Genomic DNA, 21654 nt, shown 5'->3' with positions numbered 1-21654 from the left:
ATAGTTTTTTTGGCAATGTGACTCCCTGGAGCCCGTGAATAAAGAAGGGCTAAATCATGTTGAGGCCGGGGATAAAATTAATTCTCGGACTTCTAGAGTGAGAAGTGAATACCATATTTACCTCAAAAATGGACAGTACAAAGAGTTCATCAACGATTTTCTGTCGCAAGATGTCCAGGTTGCCTCGCATGAAGTCAACGTACGCCTTGCCCAGCTCGTTCACAGGTTTCTGAGTAAAACCAAACACATTATAATAATTATATTTTACAACATTTTTATAATCTCACAGGATTTAGGCCCAAAGCAAATTTTTTAAAAAGAGTTACTTTATATTATCAAAGTTCAATTTATTCTGATAGTGATTTTTTTCCAAACCTGGGATTTCAAATTTGGGTCAAGAATCCCGAAATGTGAGATATATAAGCTGAAATATTTTTGACTTACTATAACAAAGGGCTTATTGTTCACAACTTCGTTAAAGTTAACAATGTTGTTAACCTCAGTGTTGTGAACTTTCAAATCTTTTCTACTTCAGAAGTTTCATGTCATCTGGAGTACCAGTATTTCTCACAAAAGTTTAGACAAATGATCAGCTTTACTTGTTTTATTCAAATATATGAGCACACCACAAAATATTTCACCTTTAAAATTAACAACAATGTTGTGTGTATTTCTTTAGACCTTGTGGTCAAGGATAACCTGTGAAAGTGCAAGGATTTGTTTCCAACCGGGATCTTTGTTTTTTTTTCAATACCAAGACTAGAAGATAAAAGTTTTAAACTTATAACCAGAAATCAAAGAGGATATTTCACTTTGACTATTTAAAGGGCACAAAGGGAAGTTACTCACTGTTAGGGAGAGAATGGAAGAAAAGAATGTGCCCTCATCATATCTGGACAGTTTGCTAAGAACAGACTCTAAGACTGACAGCATCTGAAATGGTAAAAATGTTGGTTTTAGTTATTATTAGTGATGTGCAATATCATGGATAAGAGATTAGCATGGATGTGTTTAACCTGGCAGCTGAAGAGCTGAACCCTTTTCATGGGCTTGGGAGAGAGGCTTTTGGGGTTGCCGCAGAAGCAAATTTGGCTTTTTAGAAGTCCTTTTGAAGGCTCTCCTTACTTAAAATTTGAAGCGAACTAGAGTATCAATTCTGACAACAAATAAAATAACAACCAGTTATGGTACCCTCTTGTAATCAGCGAACAAAAAAATAAATCATTTAATCTCTGGAGCCGTTTGATCTGCGGAAATATGTAAATCCGCAGACAAAATCACATCCCTGTAGAAATTAGTACCTAAACAAATTTCCATATATTATCTGTTTTATTTCAAACATATATTTATATATATACATACATAAAAAATCAAGATATAGCGAACCACTTTTACCGATAATATCCATCCCTAGTTTAATATTAGGAAATAATTATGATGAGGGGCTGAATAGATAGTTCCAAGGAATGATTGATGAATATTGGTAATGATTATGTAATACACAAATATACATTCAATGGTAGAGCTCTATGTAGAAAATGTAATGCAAAGACCTGTACATTAATTCCCCTAAATATCTTTTTTCATAGTTCTACAGAGCAGAAAGCACACAAAACAGTTTAATTTTCTGATTGAAACACAGGGCAACACCTGTAGCTGAGCAAGCATGAACATCTTTCCTTAAATAGCTTCACATCTGATGTTGCTAGTAATAAATGAAAGTATGGAGTCTAATTATTCAGAACTTACAAACAAGAATTCAATGTACTAACAAATCTGAATAACAAAATCATTATTCTACTTTCATCCTAGCTTACGTTAGTGCCATTCCAGTAAAACATATAACCCCCGGGGGGAAGGCAATTAATTAAATATTATTTAGGTGGGCGTCTTTTTTCGCTAATTTGGACCCCACAAGGGAAAACATGCCTCTGTTGGGGGTGGCAGAATTTAAAGGTGCCTTCCCCCCGGGGTTATATGGAATAACCCTTAGTTTATTCTGCTTTATTTTAGCTTGATTTGGAAAACAGCTGAATGCTGATACGAATCACTCTCATGGTGGTTTCCTTGGTAGAAAACAGACTAGGCTCCAATATCACGAAAATACTCAAGTTAAGTCTCAATCTCAACTCAATTTACCATATAAAAGTGTAGTATTATTCAAAATCTTGCATGTTTTTATACTTTTTAAAAATGAATTTTCTCATAGAATGTTTTATTGATTTTTTTTGACAATATTTCAAAGAAAACATAGTCTAGAGCAAAAAAAATATTTGAGTAATTGATAAATGGCAATAAATTGTACTCAAGTACATTTTAGGCTGTAGAATATTTTTCCCTTGGAATCTAGATCAAAGATTTTGATCAACATATTCAATGACAGAATGCGGTTTTAAAATGTGTAAAATCATATATATAGTTTTCATTAATTTTTTATGTTTTATGATAAAATGAGTTGAGACTTAGTTTGAGATTTGACTTCAACACTTTTGTGATATTGGGGCCTGGTGTCGTCTTTGGTAGACTATGAGAAAACACCCTGATGGGGACTCAAACCCACTACATACGGGGTGAAGGGCAGACTTCTATATCACTAGACCACTATCATCCTCTATGGGAAACATACCTTTTCAATGATACACTTGACCATCTGGACCTGGACTCTCTCCAAAAACTCATCTATTTTGGTGTGATACTGATGCTGGAAATATATTTAACCAATCAGAATTTGGATGACAAAACAAGGCAAATCTAAAGCTAACTTATATCAATGATATTGTTTTGCTTAAAGTACATACAACTTAAGATGACTCAGAGAAATGTTGTTGTTTATAAGACTTGGTTTTGTCTGTTAACAACAGTGACTCACTGAAATGTGTGAATGACGTTATATTTGTATTATCAACTTTATGTGAACAAATACGCACAATTCAATTTCTTACTGGTTCCAACCTCTTTCACATATTAATGATCATGACATGCACAGTATTATTTTTTTATCTACATTTTCTCCACAAATACTTGCAAAAAATTACAAATGTTTAAATACCGTATTTTCTGGACCAGATTTTGAAATGCCATTTGTTAGCATGCGTTTCTGCAATAAATTCAGACAACATTAAAACAATATGGCACTAGGTTACACTACACTAATAGTTGACTAATTCAAGCAGGGTCAAGATGGGTTACACTACACTTAATACACGGATAAGCATGGGAAAGAAAAATAATACAATGTTTAAAGCAAATAACTTCAATTCCACAATAACAATTGTTTTTAACACAAAATGCATGAATTTCGAAATATCTGTGTGTACTAAATATATAAATTTGATTAAGCTTAAAATAACTTTCAATCACAATTTTTACTTAAGGCCTATACGCGGATATCGAATGTCACCAAAATATTGCGTAATTTCACCTGGACTGTTCAGGTCCCCTTCCTAGACAATAAAATGATTTAAATATTTTCAGTTGAAAAACAGTATCTGCATTAAAGGGGGCTATACACCGTATGATGAAATAGTGAAAAAGAAAATTGTAAAAAACTGGCATAAACTTGGTATCAATGTGTACAATGCATTGAAACTAACTAACTGAAGTACCACATAGTTTACAATAAATTTATTTTTCGCAGTTTTTTTCCATTACAAAAAAATTACTAGGTATGTATACCTAGTAGAATTCATTCTTATGCGTGATTGGCTAGTTGATATTATCACGTGATATTACCAAGTTAGGTATATAGCTTAAATATTCCCAATGTTTAGTGTGAGCCTTCGTAGCACAGTGGATACAACACTGAACTCCAATTTTGGCGACACTGGTTTGAACCCGTCTCCGACTCGATTTTTTTTTTACATTTTGGTATTTTTTTTACAATTATGATATCAAAGAGTAAAACATTTCATTAAATAATTGTCCTGAGATTCAATAGAGAAAAAAACTTTTTTTGGTGCCAATCTGGTGTATAGTCCCTTTAAGGACTATTTGGAAAATACCAAAATACTATGACCTGACTTCACAAAGGCATGATTTCTTTTATCAGAAGTGTAGGCAATGTAGGAACATTTGTTCAAGTGAAGGGGATAAATAAACATATGATTCACAAGAGGTACATGTATACTATACATAGCACATGTAAACATGTACATGTAGCATGCGTTGGATGAGTAAAGCCTATAATGTACATTAAGTATAAGCCATTCTGCAACACATTTACAAGGAAATCACGTGTATTGGAGGCACTACACAAGGTAACATTTTCACAAAACAAAAACACATAGGTAATTACCATATCCCCGCTGTCAAGGGCACACAAATGTAAAGCCTGAAAATAAAGATCAAGCAATATATACAATAAACTATCAATAGTCTATATTAAATTATATTTAGGGCAAAAATGTGAACTGTGCCATTTTACTTTTAACTTTCAGAGTATAAATACGGAGTTCAGGAAATGGCTGGTACATTCATCAATTCTAATTTTCTTTACTGTAATGACATTTGCAGCTGTTAAAAACCTAAATAGTGCTCAAATGCTACTGTTTGCAAATAAACCAAGCAAAACATGCATGTTAGTTGGTTAAACAAAGCATGATCATCGTGCCATTTTGAACCACCTTAACAGCAGCTTCGAACAGTCACTTTCAACTCTTCAAAGAGTTTCGTTTGTCACTGTGCCATTCTTCTGGTTGTGATTTATTCTGTTGGTTGATTGAAGTGAAACCAATGGATGCTTTGCCGGGGTATAGCTCCACATGATACTTAAAATTGTATGCCAAACTACTGATGACAGTGGGTTGTTTTTGATCAACAGGCTATAGATGTTGCCTTGATTTTAATTCACTTGATGAATGAGGCAATGATCAGTCAATGCTTCAAAAACTTGAAACACTTAGTTCATTTGCAAACCGTACTATTTCAGTTTACCTTTGAACACCAACCACATAAATTATGTGCACAATCCATTGAATAATGGGGGATTAAATTTAATGAATCATACTTGTATGTCAGTATAAATGAAATACTAAACTTACCTTGTTTTTACAGTCAATGATTGTGTTCATCATGACACATACTTCTGGTGGTACGAAGTAATCTGTGCTTTTACTGCCCTTTCTCAAGTAGGTCTCAAACGACTTCAATGTTCTGTTAATGTATAAAGGTTTGTTAGTTACTAGTGTTGGGAATAAGTTCCAGTGTGACTGTCGATAATCGGTTCCACTCTAGTAATCGATTATTGATAGTACAATCGGTTTTTGACAAAACCTTAATTGTAGTTTTATTTTTGTACAATAACGTGTAATCCTTAACTATGCTTATGTTATGTGTATGTTTGGAGTTATTTAGTGTTGTTGTTGCTTTCAGCCATATTGTTAACAATAACAACTGAACACTTCGGAATGCATAAATGAACTAAAAGGAGAAAATTGGGTAAATTAATCGAACGCAATTTATATAATAAGAAAAAAAAAAGAAAAACAACTCGCCGGTTGAATGGATGATTGATTATGACCAGAAACAAAAGCTTTAAAGGGATTAAAATGGATCTATCGGTGCAATAATAGTGAAATTAGTTTTACCAATAATGACACCTTCCGTGTTTCAGTAACGAGTACTACACAAAACCGTACCGGATGTTTACATTCGGGGAAGGTCATAAAGCAGCGAGACAAGGAAATGTTTAGTAGAAACGTTTTATTTTAATTTATTTGCTGAGAAATGTTAATTATTCCAGCGAAATGGCTAGGGTCATTCAAGCGGAGATTCTTATGAAACTGCTCCTAGTCTTGATCGACCCTAGCTGTACTCACCTATTGAAATGAACATCACAATCAACCGATGTAAAACAGAAAATATTTGAAGAATGGAAAAATTGCAGGCTTATTTTAAAAACACGAACGAAAAGTTTTGCTATTCTGATATCCAGTCGTTCGTTATTTTTCGCAGCTTATGCCATTCAAAACCATTTTGTTATATCTCATTTAAAGACTTTCAGACTACATGCTAATTATATCACATATCCTTCATTATTCCACAAAATCATGTTTTTAAATCCATTTGAAATCATTGACAAATAACAAAACATATGTACTATACAGGATAGTACATGGTTGACCCTGGCTTTTGGTTGATAAATGCCCTAGTGAAAACAATTGCCCTCAGGCAATTATTTCTTCCACTGGGGCAATTATCAACCAAAAGCCAGGGTCAACCATGTAGTATTCTATAAATACAATTAACAGAAAGTGATTAAATACTATGATAACCTTAACCTCTTAGCAGCAGCCTCAATCATGTCAGCCGCCATAAGCTTCAGCCTGTGGTCGAGATGCTCTGCAAAAACTTCCTCCGGCCAGTGCAGATCGCGGATAAACGACTGCAGGGCATCCAGCTTCCAAAGCATGTCTTCTGACGTCACACAGCCATTCCTGAGCATAGAAAGAATAAAACAATGTTATGTGTTCATTTCTTACAACTTATTTGACTAATACAGCCAGTGAAGGTCGGCGATAAACGATTGGAGGACATCAGAATTCAAAACATACTCTGACATTGAATTGTTTTGTCCTGGTAATGGAGGGATAAGAAGAATGTTGGAATAACCAAAGCGTAGAACATGAAATTGTAAACAAAAGCATTGAAGAAGACACCAGCACTCAAACTTGTTTTTTTGTTGGCAAATGTCATAACTCTAAAATTACATCTAATTTAGCCCAAGTGATGGGCCTAGCTACACTTCGCCAGTGAGGACTAAAGGTAATAAAATTTCCTCAACTTTATTTCTGCCAACAAAATAACAAATACTGAACATGTGGATATTCTATTTCTGATTTATATTGTGACAATGTTTTTGTCACTTGATATATGTAACCCAGCGACTATAACATAAACATAAACATATTTAACAAAAACAGCTAAAAGTTTTACCCCTGTGGTTCCCATCTCTCCTTCTCAAAGCCCCGATGTATTGACTGAGCAATTGAGGATTCCATGAGGTCAACATAGCGCACCACCTGTGGCGCAAACATATCACGCAGGTGTAGGTGGAACTTCCCATTGAACAGATTCTCTGAAATATTAATACAGTTCGCAATTATTGAATTAGAACATAACATTTCAATTTTTAAAGCCCAACAGAAATTTAAAGATCTAGGCATGTTGCCCAATGTCATATTCCATAGAGTGTAGATGCAGGGTTGTCAATAAGAACCAGCCGCCGGCCGAAATGGACGGTTCAAATGGAGTTTGGGCCGGTTCAAATTCGGAAGAAAAAAAAAATTGATCGCGAGTTTTTTTGGTAATAAATGTTCCTTACCGCTTAAAATGGCCCTTTTCGCCTATAACATCTCTTATCGATATTTAGAGCATCGCCTTGACTGGTTTAAAATTTTCCGATAATCTGAATCATTATCTTAAAATTCGGCATATTTGTAGACGCAGTAGACAATTTTTTGTTTATCCAACATTGCCGACATTTTGACACGATTCTGAACCATGACCTGTGATGTCAGGCGCGTGATCAATAAAATATAGTTGTATTATTGGTAGTTAACTTGCAGCATTGTGTAAATTTCCACAAGGAAAACAAGTAGGAATGCCCACAAACCTGTGCAGTCAACGTTTTACGCATCTTTGATACCAATGACATAATTTCGCGATTTTCCAAAATTCTTAAAATAGTAACATAGTGTTGTTTTTTTAGTGCACAATGCATTAATTGATGTTTATACTTCATGGAATGAATTTATAGCAAATAAACAAGCAACAGATATGAAAACTAGAGCAATCACTGAAGGTGATTAATACCCCCAAACACCGCCTCTCATTATGATTTATCATTGTATGAAGTTTCATGCTATTCCATCTAGTAGTTTTCAAGTTATTGTCAAGACAAAAGTTTGACAAAAAAAAACCAGAGAAAAAGCCAATAACTCTGTAATTTGGTAAAATAGTGTAGTGATTCATCTACACTGAACTCCTTCTCATTGTGCTGTACCATTGTATAAAGTTTTATTACATTCCATCCGGTAGTTTTCAAGTTATGCTCCGGGCAAGAAAAAAGTAACAAAGGGCAATAACATTGTAACTGGCTGAAATAGAATTGCGGTTCCTGTACACTGCACTCCCTCTCATTATGATCTATCACTGTATGAAGATTTATTAAATTCCATCCAATAGTTTTCAAGTTATACTCCAGAAAAAGTAACAAAGGGCAGTAACTCTGTAATTAGCTGAAATAGAATTGTTGTTCCTGTTCACTGCACTCCCTCTCATTATGATCTATCGCTGTATGAAGTTTTATTAAATTCCATCCAATAGTTTTCAAGTTATGCTCCGGACAAGAAAAAAGTAACAAAAGGCAATTACTCTATAATTGGATGAAAAAGAATTGCCATTCCTGTACACTGCACTCCCTCTCATTACGATCTATCACTGTATGAAGTTTTATTAAATTCCATCCAATAGTTTTCAAGTTAGGCCAATTAAAAAAATAGGTCTGTGTCAGGTTACCCGACCGACCCTATTTTTTCCCGCCGACCCTAACCTATTTTTCCCTGAAAAAAAATGTGATTTAGGTACGAAAAGCATTTGTTACGAAATGTATGTACGTAAAGTTGACAATATTAGAGTTTGATTTCTGAATGTATTTACCGTACTTCACCTTAGAGTTCGGACACCTTAAAATAATTAATTTTTCGCTCTCCGAATTCATAGGAAATAACCATTTTTACATTTTATCTACATGTATGGTAATCCTGCCTTTTTTCTTCATGTCTGCATTTTACCACTTATAAATTTATCCGTAGTTATCAATGGTTATTACGCCTATAAGTGTAACTCCTTCATCAAGTTAATTAAAATCCCATTCAACACCATTTTATACATGCATTAAAATGAATAAACACCTTTTATCGTATTCAGATCAAACAGTTACATTGTGTGATGTCACATAACTCTCAGTTATACCCACAAGGATCTCATGGAGAGCATGGATATTGCTATGCAGGATTAATGTTTCTGAGTGGTGTTTTAGATTGTAACTTAAGTATTGCATTTCTAACTTTAATTCATCACATTAAATAGTTACCTGAATCATTGAATGTGTTTATTTTTATTGTTCTATTGATGTTACAATGAGTATTACTGTACGAGTATCGCTTCATAAAGTCTATATTAAAAGTTTGGTACAAGTTTCAAAGTTTATTGGCGGATCGTTTTACAAACATGTCATGTCTGTGTTTTCTTAATCTCTTGATTGCCCTTGTTGTTTCTTTAATCCTCCATTAAATATATCACACATCCTTTTCAACAGGCAATAAATCGTTTAGGATGGGTATTAACTAACTAACTTATCACAGTGATGTATACGGTTAGGTAATCTAGCCAGGCATTGTAACGATAAAGATCAATAATTTTTGTCTGTGAGACTTAGTAACTGTAAAAGTTACAATCGATGTCCGTTGGGTGTCCGAAAATTAGGTACCTAAAATAAATTATTTTTGAAAATAATAATGGATGTCCGAATTTTTAGATTGTCCGAACTCTAAGGTGAATTACAGGTAGTTTGTGCTTGTGTGGCAGGTATATTTCAATTCTTGAACTATATTTTCTTGTCAGATACTGACTTTCGGATTGATATGTCAGACTTTTGGCAATAAAACCTGCATGTTACTTGTTCTTCAAACCTGAACCCCCAGGTCCTCTTGACAGCATTGAGGTTTTCCTTGGCTGATGGCTTATATGGTAAATTTGCTGTCCCACTCTTCATGTAATTAATTATGTTACAGGGAGGTTAGCATTCTACAGAGGGTGATTGAAAGCAAAAGGGTGCTTAAAGAAAAGTAAAACCGTTCCTGGAAAGTCTTAAATAATAGCAGAGGGGTGTACCATAACTTAGTTAAAATCCAACCATCATTGTCAAAGTATTTAAGCAGACAAATAAATAATGTTTCCTTTGAACCATGGAACATGTTTAAAAACTACTGATAAACCTGAAAATTGATTACTTTTATTTTTGTTAGTTTCTGAGTCAACAGTAACTGAAATCAATATATCAAAAAAAAAAAAAAAAAAAAATAAATAAATAAATATTCCAACCGACCTACCTACCCTATTTTTTTTGGCAGCGTTACCTGAAACGCACCTATTTTTTTTATTTGGCCTTATGCTCCAGACATGAAAAAAAGTAACAAAGGGCAATAACTCTATAATTGGCTGAAAAAGAATTGCCGTTCCTATACACTGCACTTCCTCTCATTATGATCTATCACTGTATGAAGTTTTATTAAATTCCATCCAATAGTTTTCAAGTTATGCTCCGGAAAAAGTAACAAAGGGCAGTAACTCTGTAATTAGCTGAAATAGAATTGCGGTTCTTGTACACTGCACTCCCTCTTATTATGATCTATCACTGTATGAAGTTTTATTAAATTCCATCCAATAATCTTTTAAGTTATGCTCCGGACAAGAAAAAAGTAACAAAGGGCAGTAACTCTGTAATTAGCTGAAATAGAATTGCGGTTCCTGTACACTGCACTCCCACTCATTATGATCTATCACTGTATGAAGTTTTATTAAATTCCATCCAATAGTTTTCAAGTTATGCTCCGGACAAGAAAAAAGTAACAAAGGGCAGTTACTCTGTAATTAGCTGAAATAGAATTGCGGTTCCTGTACACTGCATTCCCTCTCATTATGATCTATCACTGTATGAAGTTTTATTAAATTCCATCCAATAGTTTTCAAGTAATGCTCCGGACAAGAAAAAGTAACAAAGGCCAGTAGCTCTGTAATTAGCTGAAATAGAATTGCGGTTCCTGTACACTGCACTCCCTCTCATTATGATCTATCACTGTATGGAATTTTATTAAAATCATCCAATAGTTTTCAAGTAATGCTCCGGACAAGAAAAAAGTAACAAAGGGCATTAACTTTGTAATCAGCTGAAATACAGTTATGGTTCTTGTGCACTGCACTTCCTCTCATTGTGCTTTACCATTGTATGAAGTTTTAATAAATTCCATCTAGTAGTTTGCAAGTTAATGTCTTGACAGCAAAAAAACAAAACAAAGGGCAATTACTTAGTAATTAGCTAAAGTAGAGTTATGGTTCTTTAACACTGCACTTCCTCTCATTGTGCTTTACCATTGTATGAAGTTCCAATGAATTTCATCCAGTACTTTTCAAGTTATACTCCGAACAAAAAAAGTAAAAAAGGGCAATAACTCAGTAATAAGCAAGTTATGGTTATTGTACAATGCACTTCCTCTCATTATGCTCTATCATTGTATGAAGTTTAATCCAATTCCATCCAGTAGTTTTTAAGTTATGCTCCGGACAAGGTAAATTGCAACGGACCGACCGACCGACGGACCGACCGACCGACCACAGGGTGACTCCAATATACCCCCTTCACTCTTCGTTTGTCGGGGGTATAATAAATGACCCTTCTTTATGAGTACTTAGAATTACGTATCTATGAAGCTATTGATAAAGCATGGATCTCCGTATCTATGAAGCTATGGATAGATTTAAAATTGCGTATCTATGAAGTAAAGGGTTTTAATACTCCCAAAATGCCCCAGAATGCAGGAAATGAAGCACTGAATTTTGCGGGGGAGGGGGGGGGGGGCATTCCCACGGATCCCCCTAGCTAGCTGCCTGCTTTTCTGTTTAAGTCGGTTCAACAAAAACTTATTGACAACCCTGTAGATGTCTATGTGATTACTAAGAAACCAGTACTTGTACAGTCCGAGAAATACACATTGCCACAAAATCAACCAATCACAATTTTTATTACAAGTCAGTAAAAGACTGTCGGAAAATGGCGATGTTAAAATTAGAATTGTTAAAAATAGAATGACTGACACTTTTTTTATCTTTTGCAATGTCTGATATACTGTAGCTTGGATGAAGCCAATCAAATCTGTTCCTACCTTAAGTACCCCAAACCGTATAACAACTCCTTTAATCAACCAACTTGTGTAACATTCATTAAGTTTATTCGAATAAACACTTAGCTCGATTTTGTTGAAAGATGATGGCATAAAGGATCTTGCTAGACACAGAAACCTGTACCAGTGTCTATTTGGTGATGCCATGAGATTGTTCCCCTGGTGGAGATCAAACCCACAACCTCTTAGGTGAGACGCGAACACTTATACCACTTGTTCAACCTCGACACTTACATTGTAAATGTAACCCTGAAAATACCCAACTGAATGTTGCGGATAGTTCTGACATTGAGCACTTACCATCCATTCGTAGATAATCGTTCAACATCTGAAAGAGGGGAAAGCTATCCCATGTGTCCGGTGGCTGGGCCTCCAACGCTGCATCCATGTCCACCGCAAACAAGGACCAGAAAATCTCGGCGTGCTCCACTAACAGGTCACTGAACCAGGCAAATGCCTGAAATTGTTAAATACAGTCAATGTTAATCAGGGTGGTAAATGTGCAAGTTATAATAATTTCATCTTTGAAACAATTTTTACAGTGAAATTCAAGTTAAAATCAGAAAAGAAAAGATCAATTTATTTGTAACTCCTAATATAAGGTTTATTTAATTTGCAATTTGAGTATGCTTGAATACATTTGCATTTAAATTGCATTTAAATTGAAAAAATGTATAAATACTAAAGGAAAAGTTACTATATTAGAAAGTAAATTATACAGAATTCCGAGTTCACTATGTTTCTATAGTTAGTATATTATATTTACACTAATCTAAAGTTTAAAAAGCATTTATATTAGAGCCATTTTTAATCGGCACCTCATGAAGAAGTAAACATAATTTTGGCAAAGCTACTAAATTTGGACATATATGTTTCATTTTAAGCTACAGTGCACTTAGATATTACATCATCAATAAAACATTCCGTCTCCTCCAAGCTATGCTGAAAATAGAATATGCCCTATAGTCCAACTAGTTAAACACTGTAAACCAATGAAAAAGCATGAAATGTACTGTCCAGGTAATTTTGTATTTATAATGATTATTGTAACAAGCCCTGAGTTCAGTAAGGGTGTTTGAGTCTAACGCCCGCTTGCCGTGTACGTGCTGCGATGTAACAGGGATGAAAAACAAAAATGTCAGTTGTAAGCTATATGGCCAATGTAAATTAATTGCTAGATTTTCATCAATTTTTTTTTTTAAATGGGGGCAGTTTGTAACATTTTATTTTCCTTAGATGACTGTTTCACCGTTGAATATGTGATCATGATCTTTCTTATTGCGTAAGGGACCATATACATCAGTTTGGGACAAACTAAGAATACCATCATAACAATTATTATTTTTGTTACATGTGAATGTTTACATTGACACCAGCTGGAATAAAGAAACGCAGTCTACGGATAGTACCGGACCGATATGCAAATTCAGATCATAGTTCAACATTTTATATAAGGCAGTAATATTTAAGGGGCAGCAGAAGAAAAGGGGGCCGGTTGAGATGAAAATCTAGCAATTATTTTATTTTCGTTTAACATGAGTGACTGTAAGACTTAACTGAACTCGGGGAGGGTTTAACATTATAATGTCCAATTCATCTACCATATTTGTCCATATAAGAACATACATATTTGCACAGGCAGGCCTTTTCTGGGCATTTTCACAGATTCATAAACACATGTTGGTCCTTTATTATGCTTATCCTGCCATGCATTCAGTAAACATGTTTGCAGCAAACGTTTGCTGATTGGTTCCCCACTTGCAGAGTATGCACTGTGTTGCAACAGGGATACAAAACAAAACGTTTGCTAGCATTTTGTAAACGCTCGCCTTACTGAACGCACTGCAGATTCAATACAAAAACTACTGAGTTGAGTATGCTTTAAGAAGGATTTGTTGTTCAAAACCTATACCCTATAGTACATCTAAGTACTCTAAGGTTACACACCACTATTTCTGACAGATTTGGACATGCAGTGGATGCCTATTATGACAAATATGGTATAACAATTGAAGTGGCTTTTCTATTCTTATTTTGTTTCTTGATGTGTTTTTTTGTTTCTTATTACTTATTCAACATCACAATTGCATTATAGATCAAGGCAAATAGATTTGAACAAGAAAGAGCTACTCTGCAAAAATTGTATGATATTGTCAAAAAGCCCACAGTATATACCATAAAATCCATTCTCAAAATAGCATGAAAAAAATAATAATCTACCGAACAAAAGGAAAGCACAGGTGGTAAAATAAACACACATCAAAAAACACAAGGCAGTTGATAAACAAACAAAAATATACACTCAACTACTTTTTAAGAATCAAGTATGAATTAGCGATATTATTAATACTTCAAACATGGTTATGGTAGAAACCAAGGATAGTGAATGATTATTTAACTCTTTACTTGTTTGAAGGTATTATATGTTAAGTGCAAGGAAAATATGAAAATCATACCGAACGGTTCTAAGGAAAAAAATGGAAATCAAAATTAAAAGAAATTTTGTGCGATAAACTTAATTTCATAATACATTAAAAAGAAAAAATGCACTTAAAACTGTATCACAGCTTGTTCTGAATTCACATGTTAAACATTGTAAAAATCATTTTATTTTTGGCAAACACACAAACCTTACAAGACACCAAAATTATTTGTTGTGCATAAAATATAAATATAATGTTTGCTTAAGATTACAAATATGTTTGATAATTATAATATCAAATTAAACAAGCTAATAAATAAACTATAAACTCTGGAACTAAATCTGACAGCAAATTTGTAAAACTTTTTTCTAAACTTTTTCTGTTAAATTCGCAAATTTCATTACAGTTAATAGGCCCAAATTTACATTAGACACAAATAAATTGTAAATTTCAATAAATAATTTTATCCATTTTTCTTCTATTTTTTAGTCTGCCTTGATAATAACTTTTCGTGGATTTTTTTACATCTAAAATAAAGACTAAACCTTGGAGAATATAAAGACCTTATTTTGTGCCAACTTTTTCTTGAAATATTTTAACTCGTAATAACAATGATAGTAAAATGGAATATTCTCTTTTTAGAATTCTATGACGTTAAAATAATTCTCTAAGAACAAGCTGTGAATTGTGCTATAGATTCAAAAGGTTACCTTATCACTTCTCTGATAAAATAAGATGGCAATGAATTATTTTTCACAGTTAAAATTGTTATGAGATACAAATGCAAAGATGAGTATAGTATGACATATATACATGCAAATTTTCAAATCTTGGCATTTAGTTATTGTTCCACTATTGGCCACTGCGAATTCAGACATGTTGGATAAAGACTTTCTAACTGTCTGCACTGTAATTCAAACTGATTCAGCAATTTAATATACCGAAATTCAAACTGATTCTTAGACTGTAAACACTGAAGACTGTAAACACTTAAATTCAAACTGATTCTTAGACTTAAACACTGTAATTTAAACTGAGTCTTAGACTGTAAACACTGAAATTCAAACTGATTTTTAGACTGTAAACACTGTAATTTAAACTGAGTCTTAGACTGTAAACACTGAAATTCAAACTGATTCTGAGACTGTAAACACTGAAATTCAAACTGATTCTTAGACTGTAAACACTGAAATTCAAACTGATTCTTAGAGTGTCAACACTGTTATTAAAACTGATTCTAAGATTGTAAACACTGAAATTCAAACTGATTCTTAGACTGTAAACACTGAAATTCAAACTGATCTTAGACTGTAAACACTGAAATTCAAACTGATTCTTAGACTGTAAACACTGAAATTCAAACTGATTCAGCAACTTTACATACTGAAATTCAAACTGATTCATACACTGTATACACTGAAAATTAAACTGATTCAGATACTGTAAACATTAAATTTGAACTACACTGACAGTCAAGCTGATTCAGAGACTGTAAACACTAAACTTGAACTGATTCCTAAGCTGTAAGCACTGACAATTAAACTGATTCAGAGACTGCAGACACTAAATTTGCACTGATTCTTAGGCTGTAAAAAGTGACATTCAAACTGATTCAGAGACTGTAAACACTGATATTCAAACTGATTCAGAGACTGTAGACACTGACATTCAAACTGATGCAGAGACTTCAGACACTAATATTCAAACTGATTCAGAGACTGTTAACACTGATATTCAAACTGAGAATCTGTAAACACTGAATAAGAGAACGAAAATTGAAATTCAAACTGATTCAGCAATTATAGACACTTGAATTCAAATTGATTGAGCAACTGTTAACACTGAAATTTAAGATGGCTCAGAGACACAATATTCAAACTTATTTAATTTTTTTTAAAGGATTTCAATTTAAGATGGAGATACAAGAATTATTTTGTCAAAATGAAATGATCATGGTTCTGGCACCTTTAAAGAGGACTATCATGTGAGAATTATTGCTACAGTGCTTGGACACACAGACAAAATAAGGATTGCAAAAGCAAAGACAAAAATATCAGTGTATTTTGTCACAACAGCATTATAACATCTCTCTTTTGCATCAACCTTCTTGTGCGCCAAAAGAACCACAGCATAATAGTGGACTTGTTTTCATTAAACAATAAATATAGCCACAAAAGTGTTAACTATTGTGTCTGAAAACATTTGAAACTTACCATTTGAAAATTCTAAATAGTTATTAAATATAATGAAACATAGAACTGAAACAATGTTGCTTTAAAAACAAAATGGGATTACAATAATTGCCATTACATTTGTTTAATAAATTTCTTTGCAAATAATAAATGGGGGAAAAGCAACTACTGAAACAAACTAAAAGTTCTGTACACTTTTAACAGTAACAATACAAATTTAAACTGTAACTATTCCAAGTATAAACATAACATCAGCAAATTAATTTTCCTCGATAAAACCTTACAAGGGCCCGAGCAATACTGTTTTTAAACATTTGTTTGAAATAAATTTGCAGGATGCATAGTTTAAACAGAGTTATACTTGAATACTTAATAAGAATTCAGCAGATTTTTTTCAAAATGCAATACACTGATTACTAGAAGTAGTAAACTGGCATGCAATGAATGACAAAAAGTGTCAGTTATACATGTCTTATGGGGCCTCCATTGGCTCTGTTTTTCAGGCATATGGCATGAATGTTTGTTGGTGATATAAGCATTCTTATAGTAAACATTGCTTTTTATGCAGGAGTAAGTAGGGCTGGGTGCTAAAAGGGGGTTGGGCAGGGCTGGAAAGAGGTTGGGCTTGGAAGATTTTTGAGAACTGCAGTGCTAAAAGGAATTTGAGCAGGGCAGGAAGGGGATTGGGCAGGGCTGGAAGATGTTGGGCAGGGCTGAGGGGAGATTCGGTAGGGTGGAAAGGGGGCCCGGCATAGCTGGAAGGAGATTGGGCAGAGATGGAAGGAGATTGGGCAGAGATGGAAGGATGTTGGGCAGGGCTGAAAGGAGATTGGATAGGTTGGAAGGGGGTCGGGCCTAGCAGGAAGGACATTGGGCAGGGCAGGAAGGATGTTGGGCAGGGCTGAAAGGAAATTTGGCATAGCAGGATGAAGGTTGGTTAAGGAAATAAGAGTATACGAAATAGGGGGAAAAGAGATAAAAAAATAAGTTTACAACAATGAAAGATTAATATGACTGCAGTAAGAAATGAACGATTGGCAACAATTGTTCCTTCAAGTAGACTTCAAAGACAACTCAAGGTCATAATGAGGGCTTGGATGCATGACCATATGACCAAATCGGATCCAGGGACAGGAGTGGAGGAATCCACTCAAGACAAAACTGCATCATGTGACAGTGGTGGTGGTATCTCTCAAGACAAAGGCTTACTAAATTATTGATTGGACAAGATCGATTTGAGGTAATTTCTATAACTAAAGGACAATAACTCTCAAGTGACTACAGCAATATGGCTGGTTATCAAAAATTTCTGAGATATTATGCCAATACCTATTTTGACCAAATTTGGTGAGGATTGGACAAAGGCTTCTAAATATATTGAGCAGACAAGACCAATTTTAGCCATTTCTATAATTAAAAGGTACATGTAATAACTCTTGATTGACTATAGGGATATGGCAGATTATCAAACTTGTTCTGATTATTATGCCCATACACATTCTGATTAAATTTGGTGATGATTGGACAAAGGCTTCTAAAATAATTGATTCAACAACGTACTGGAAGCTGCCCACCTGCCAGCCCACCTGTATGCCACAGGTAAAACTTTTATACATACTGTTCCTTTTTTTAAACCGTTGTATAAAAAAAGGGATAGGGTATCCCTAATTAGACAAGATTAAGTCATATGACTGGGTGGGGGTGGGGGGTATGCCCTTAAGACAAATCTGGGTCCTGTGATGGGATGGGCAAATTCTTAAGACAGAAAGTGGTGGAGGTATCCCTAATAAAACAAGACTAAGTCATATGGCAGGGTTGGGAGTATATGTCATTAAGACAAATCTGGGTCCTGAGATGGGGTGGACATATACTTAACTTGGTAGGTTTACCGTATTATATCATGCATAGGACGCACTTTTTTACCCCCAATTCGCGTCTTAAAAATTGCCTGCGTCCTTTCTATGCTATTAGAATTTCATCTGTTTTTTTCCAAGTCCATTTCAGGTTGAAAATATCGGACCGGGGAAGAACGCGGTAATAGTAAGTATCTGTACTGCGTCACCGAAGAGAACAACTGACATAGGTAAAATCACGCAAGTTAACACACGCAGAAATATATTGAATGTTTACTTTAAAATGATTTATTGAGAAATAAATTGAAAAAAACACGAGTGTTTACTTTTTTATAAAAGGGACGCTACTCACAAAAACTCGATGTGAGTCAGCACTTTAACTGAATTGAGTTATAACGGCAACGGAAATCGGGAAAGGAGGTAAATATCAATTAATCGTTGTTTATGATTTTAATGTTTCGATATTTTACAAAACATTTTGTTGTATGTTACTGTTTTAAAAAATTGATAAATGAATGTGCATAACGCAAAGTAGCATTATTATCACTATCAAATCTTTTCAAATGTGCGGAGGTGTGAAAAACACCCGCTGTCTGTCATTAGAAAAACATCAATAGAACAAACTATTGTGATGGTAAAACCTTATGGTTGTTTGTTCGCACTTTACCCGATGTGCCTTCCGCTGGCAAGGCTAATTACTGACACTTAATTATGCCGACATGCTTTAATTCGCACAGCGACAAGCCTTATCAAAACAATCATCAGTTTTGACAATACACAGTTTTGTTGCAATTGCAACGGTTGACTGTCATTCAGAAAGCATGTCGAGTCTATTGCAACGGTTGCAACGGTTGACTGTCAGTCTGGACTATTACGGCATTTGTATAAGTCTTATAATATGCGTAAATGTTCTCGAAATGTCAAGACATATATCATTGTTGTGTACACTAAATTACCAAAATAAGACAATAATTATCGAAATACACAAGACAGTTACCAAAATATGCCTTATATACAATTTTTTGTTTGTTTTTTACTTCAATATATATGTTATAAATACTTGACCAACCTCAATTTTTCGGCTCCGATTTTGACATTTTTCCGCTGCGTCCTATCTTATATATCAAGGGTTTTTACCCGTTTTCTCAACTATTTTTTTGCCTGCGTCCTATCTATGCTAGCGTCCTATACATGATATAATACGGTATCCTCATTTAACAAGACTCAGTCATATGACGGGGTTGGCAGTATATGCCCTTAAGACAAAACTGGGTCCTGAGATGAATGTAGGGTATCCCTAATAAAACAAGACTTAATCATAAAGCAGGGTTGAGGGGGTATATGCCCTTAACACAAAACTGGATCCTGAGATGAATGTGGGGTATCCCTAATAAAACAAGACTTAAATCATCTAGCAGGGTTGAGGGGGTATATGCCCTTAAGACAAAACTGGGGCCTGAGATGAATGTGGGGTATCCCTAATAAAACAAGACTTAATCATATAGCAGGGTTGAGGGGGTATATGCCCTTAACACAAAACTGGGTCCTGATATGAATGTGGGGTATCCCTAATAAAACAAGACTTAATCATATAGCAGGGTTGAGGGGGTATATGCCCTTAACACAAAACTGGGTCCTGATATGAATGTGGGGTATCCCTAATAAAACAAGACTTAATCATATAGCAGGGTTGAAGGGGTATATGCCCTTCAGACAAAACTGTATCCTGTGATGGGATGGGCATAGCCTTAAGACAAAACTGGGTCCTGTGATGGGATGGGCATAGCCTTAAGACAAAACTGGGTCCTGTGATGAATGTGGGGCATCCCTAATAAGACAAGACTAGACCACAACACTTCTCATATAAAAAGGGGAGGGGAACAGAAATCATATACAGGAACGGACAAGTACTTACGTCGGCATGATGTTCCTCGTTCTGTTGAAGGACCTCAACACATAACTCTGCTAAATGCATTACATCATCAAGACGTTTCTTTGATGCAGCATTATCCTCACTGTAATTCTCTGGGGACAAAAAAACGGCAATATCGTGTTTTCAATACTGCTTAATTTTACTGCATTTATGTTTTCTAAAAAGGGTAAAAACATTATAAATACTCAAGCAAGAAAAGTGCATGACAAATTTGATTGTTAACATAAAGTGATCGAGAATGATTAAATTGTTATAAACTTGATAAATGTTTTGTTGTACTCTAAGGTGATTGATCAGGGGCTGTATTCAATAAGCATCTTAGTAATAATTTTGAACTAAGTGCCTTTTTTCAAACTTGAATTTTAAGAAAATGAACAATGTTTGCACACCAAAAATATGAAAATAAGCAAGGAAATGGTCTTAATTATATGTGCATATGAATAAATCTAATGAAAAGTAGCATGTATTTAAAATAATCATTGTCAAAAGTTACGAAATTCACACTAAGTTGAACATTTTCACTAAGATGCTTACAGGGATGATAACAGAGCCAAGTTGCCAATCCTGAAAATGTTTGCGTGGGGTTCAGGGCCACTCAAGGTCCCCGATGGGTTCCGGGCAAAGCCCTGGTGGGGGGACAAGGAGGGCGAAGCCCCCCGAAGCTTTCCGTATTTCAGGGATTCTAATACCCTTTTTTGCCTTAGAATAGTGTTCAAGGAGTACACCTTTCGGTTTGGTAGATATAATTATGTTCAACACGAGACATCCACAATCAGAACAATTATCAGGAATCTTAGCAGTGAAGAGTAACACCTTTGTCTTTAAACAAAGTTAAATTTACTCTTTTTTACCTGAAGTCACAGGCATTAGACATGTACCTGACATTTTGGTTCAGTTGTCCACTTCCCATAAAACTCAACTGGCTATGATCAAATGCCTGTGTATGAACAATCTCCACTGTGGGATGTTTGATTAATAATAATGAACAACATATCAATTATCATGCTTGCAAATGTTTATTGTAAAAGTGGTATTTATTCAATTTTTATGTATCATAAGAGTATTTATTCCATTTGATGAGAATATAATGTTATTAATTAGTATATATATTATTCCAAGTAATATCCAGACGGGACTTAAATGCTTTGGCAGCGTAGCCGTTGTGGACATGGTGGACATTGACGTATTCTGGTCCCCAAGCCAGATTTTTCCCCCTCATGGTGTTACATGAGTCCAGTAGCACACAAACTAGATTGTCCCACGGCAGTTCAAGTCTCTCAAACAGGCTTTCAA

At 34.6% G+C, this 21654-nt stretch overlaps 1 protein-coding gene across 19 annotated transcripts in view; it reads right to left on the bottom strand.

Moving 5' to 3' along the window:
* LOC128215787 (calcium-dependent secretion activator 1-like) overlaps positions 1–21654 on the bottom strand; it is a 96673-nt gene that overhangs the window by 12228 nt on the left and 62791 nt on the right. For 6 of the 19 annotated variants that reach the window (XM_052922357.1, XM_052922359.1, XM_052922360.1 and 3 more), the window contains 11 exons: positions 20344–20453; positions 12867–12902; positions 12261–12417; positions 6934–7075; positions 6273–6434; positions 5040–5151; positions 4295–4330; positions 3050–3097; positions 2627–2701; positions 850–933; positions 122–229 (listed from right to left, as the gene is read on the bottom strand). In XM_052922357.1, the coding sequence (XP_052778317.1) occupies positions 122–229; positions 850–933; positions 2627–2701; positions 3050–3097; positions 4295–4330; positions 5040–5151; positions 6273–6434; positions 6934–7075; positions 12261–12417; positions 12867–12902; positions 20344–20453 (1070 nt within the window). The remainder of the gene's footprint in view (positions 1–121; positions 230–849; positions 934–2626; positions 2702–3049; positions 3098–4294; positions 4331–5039; positions 5152–6272; positions 6435–6933; positions 7076–12260; positions 12418–12866; positions 12903–20343; positions 20454–21654) is intronic. The other 13 variants (XM_052922372.1, XM_052922362.1, XM_052922370.1 and 10 more) reach the window with 6 other exon arrangements.

Source organism: Mya arenaria, chromosome 14, assembly GCF_026914265.1.
Source record: "Mya arenaria isolate MELC-2E11 chromosome 14, ASM2691426v1".
NCBI lineage: Eukaryota > Metazoa > Mollusca > Bivalvia > Myida > Myidae > Mya > Mya arenaria.
This window is presented reverse-complemented; position numbering and strand designations above follow the sequence as displayed.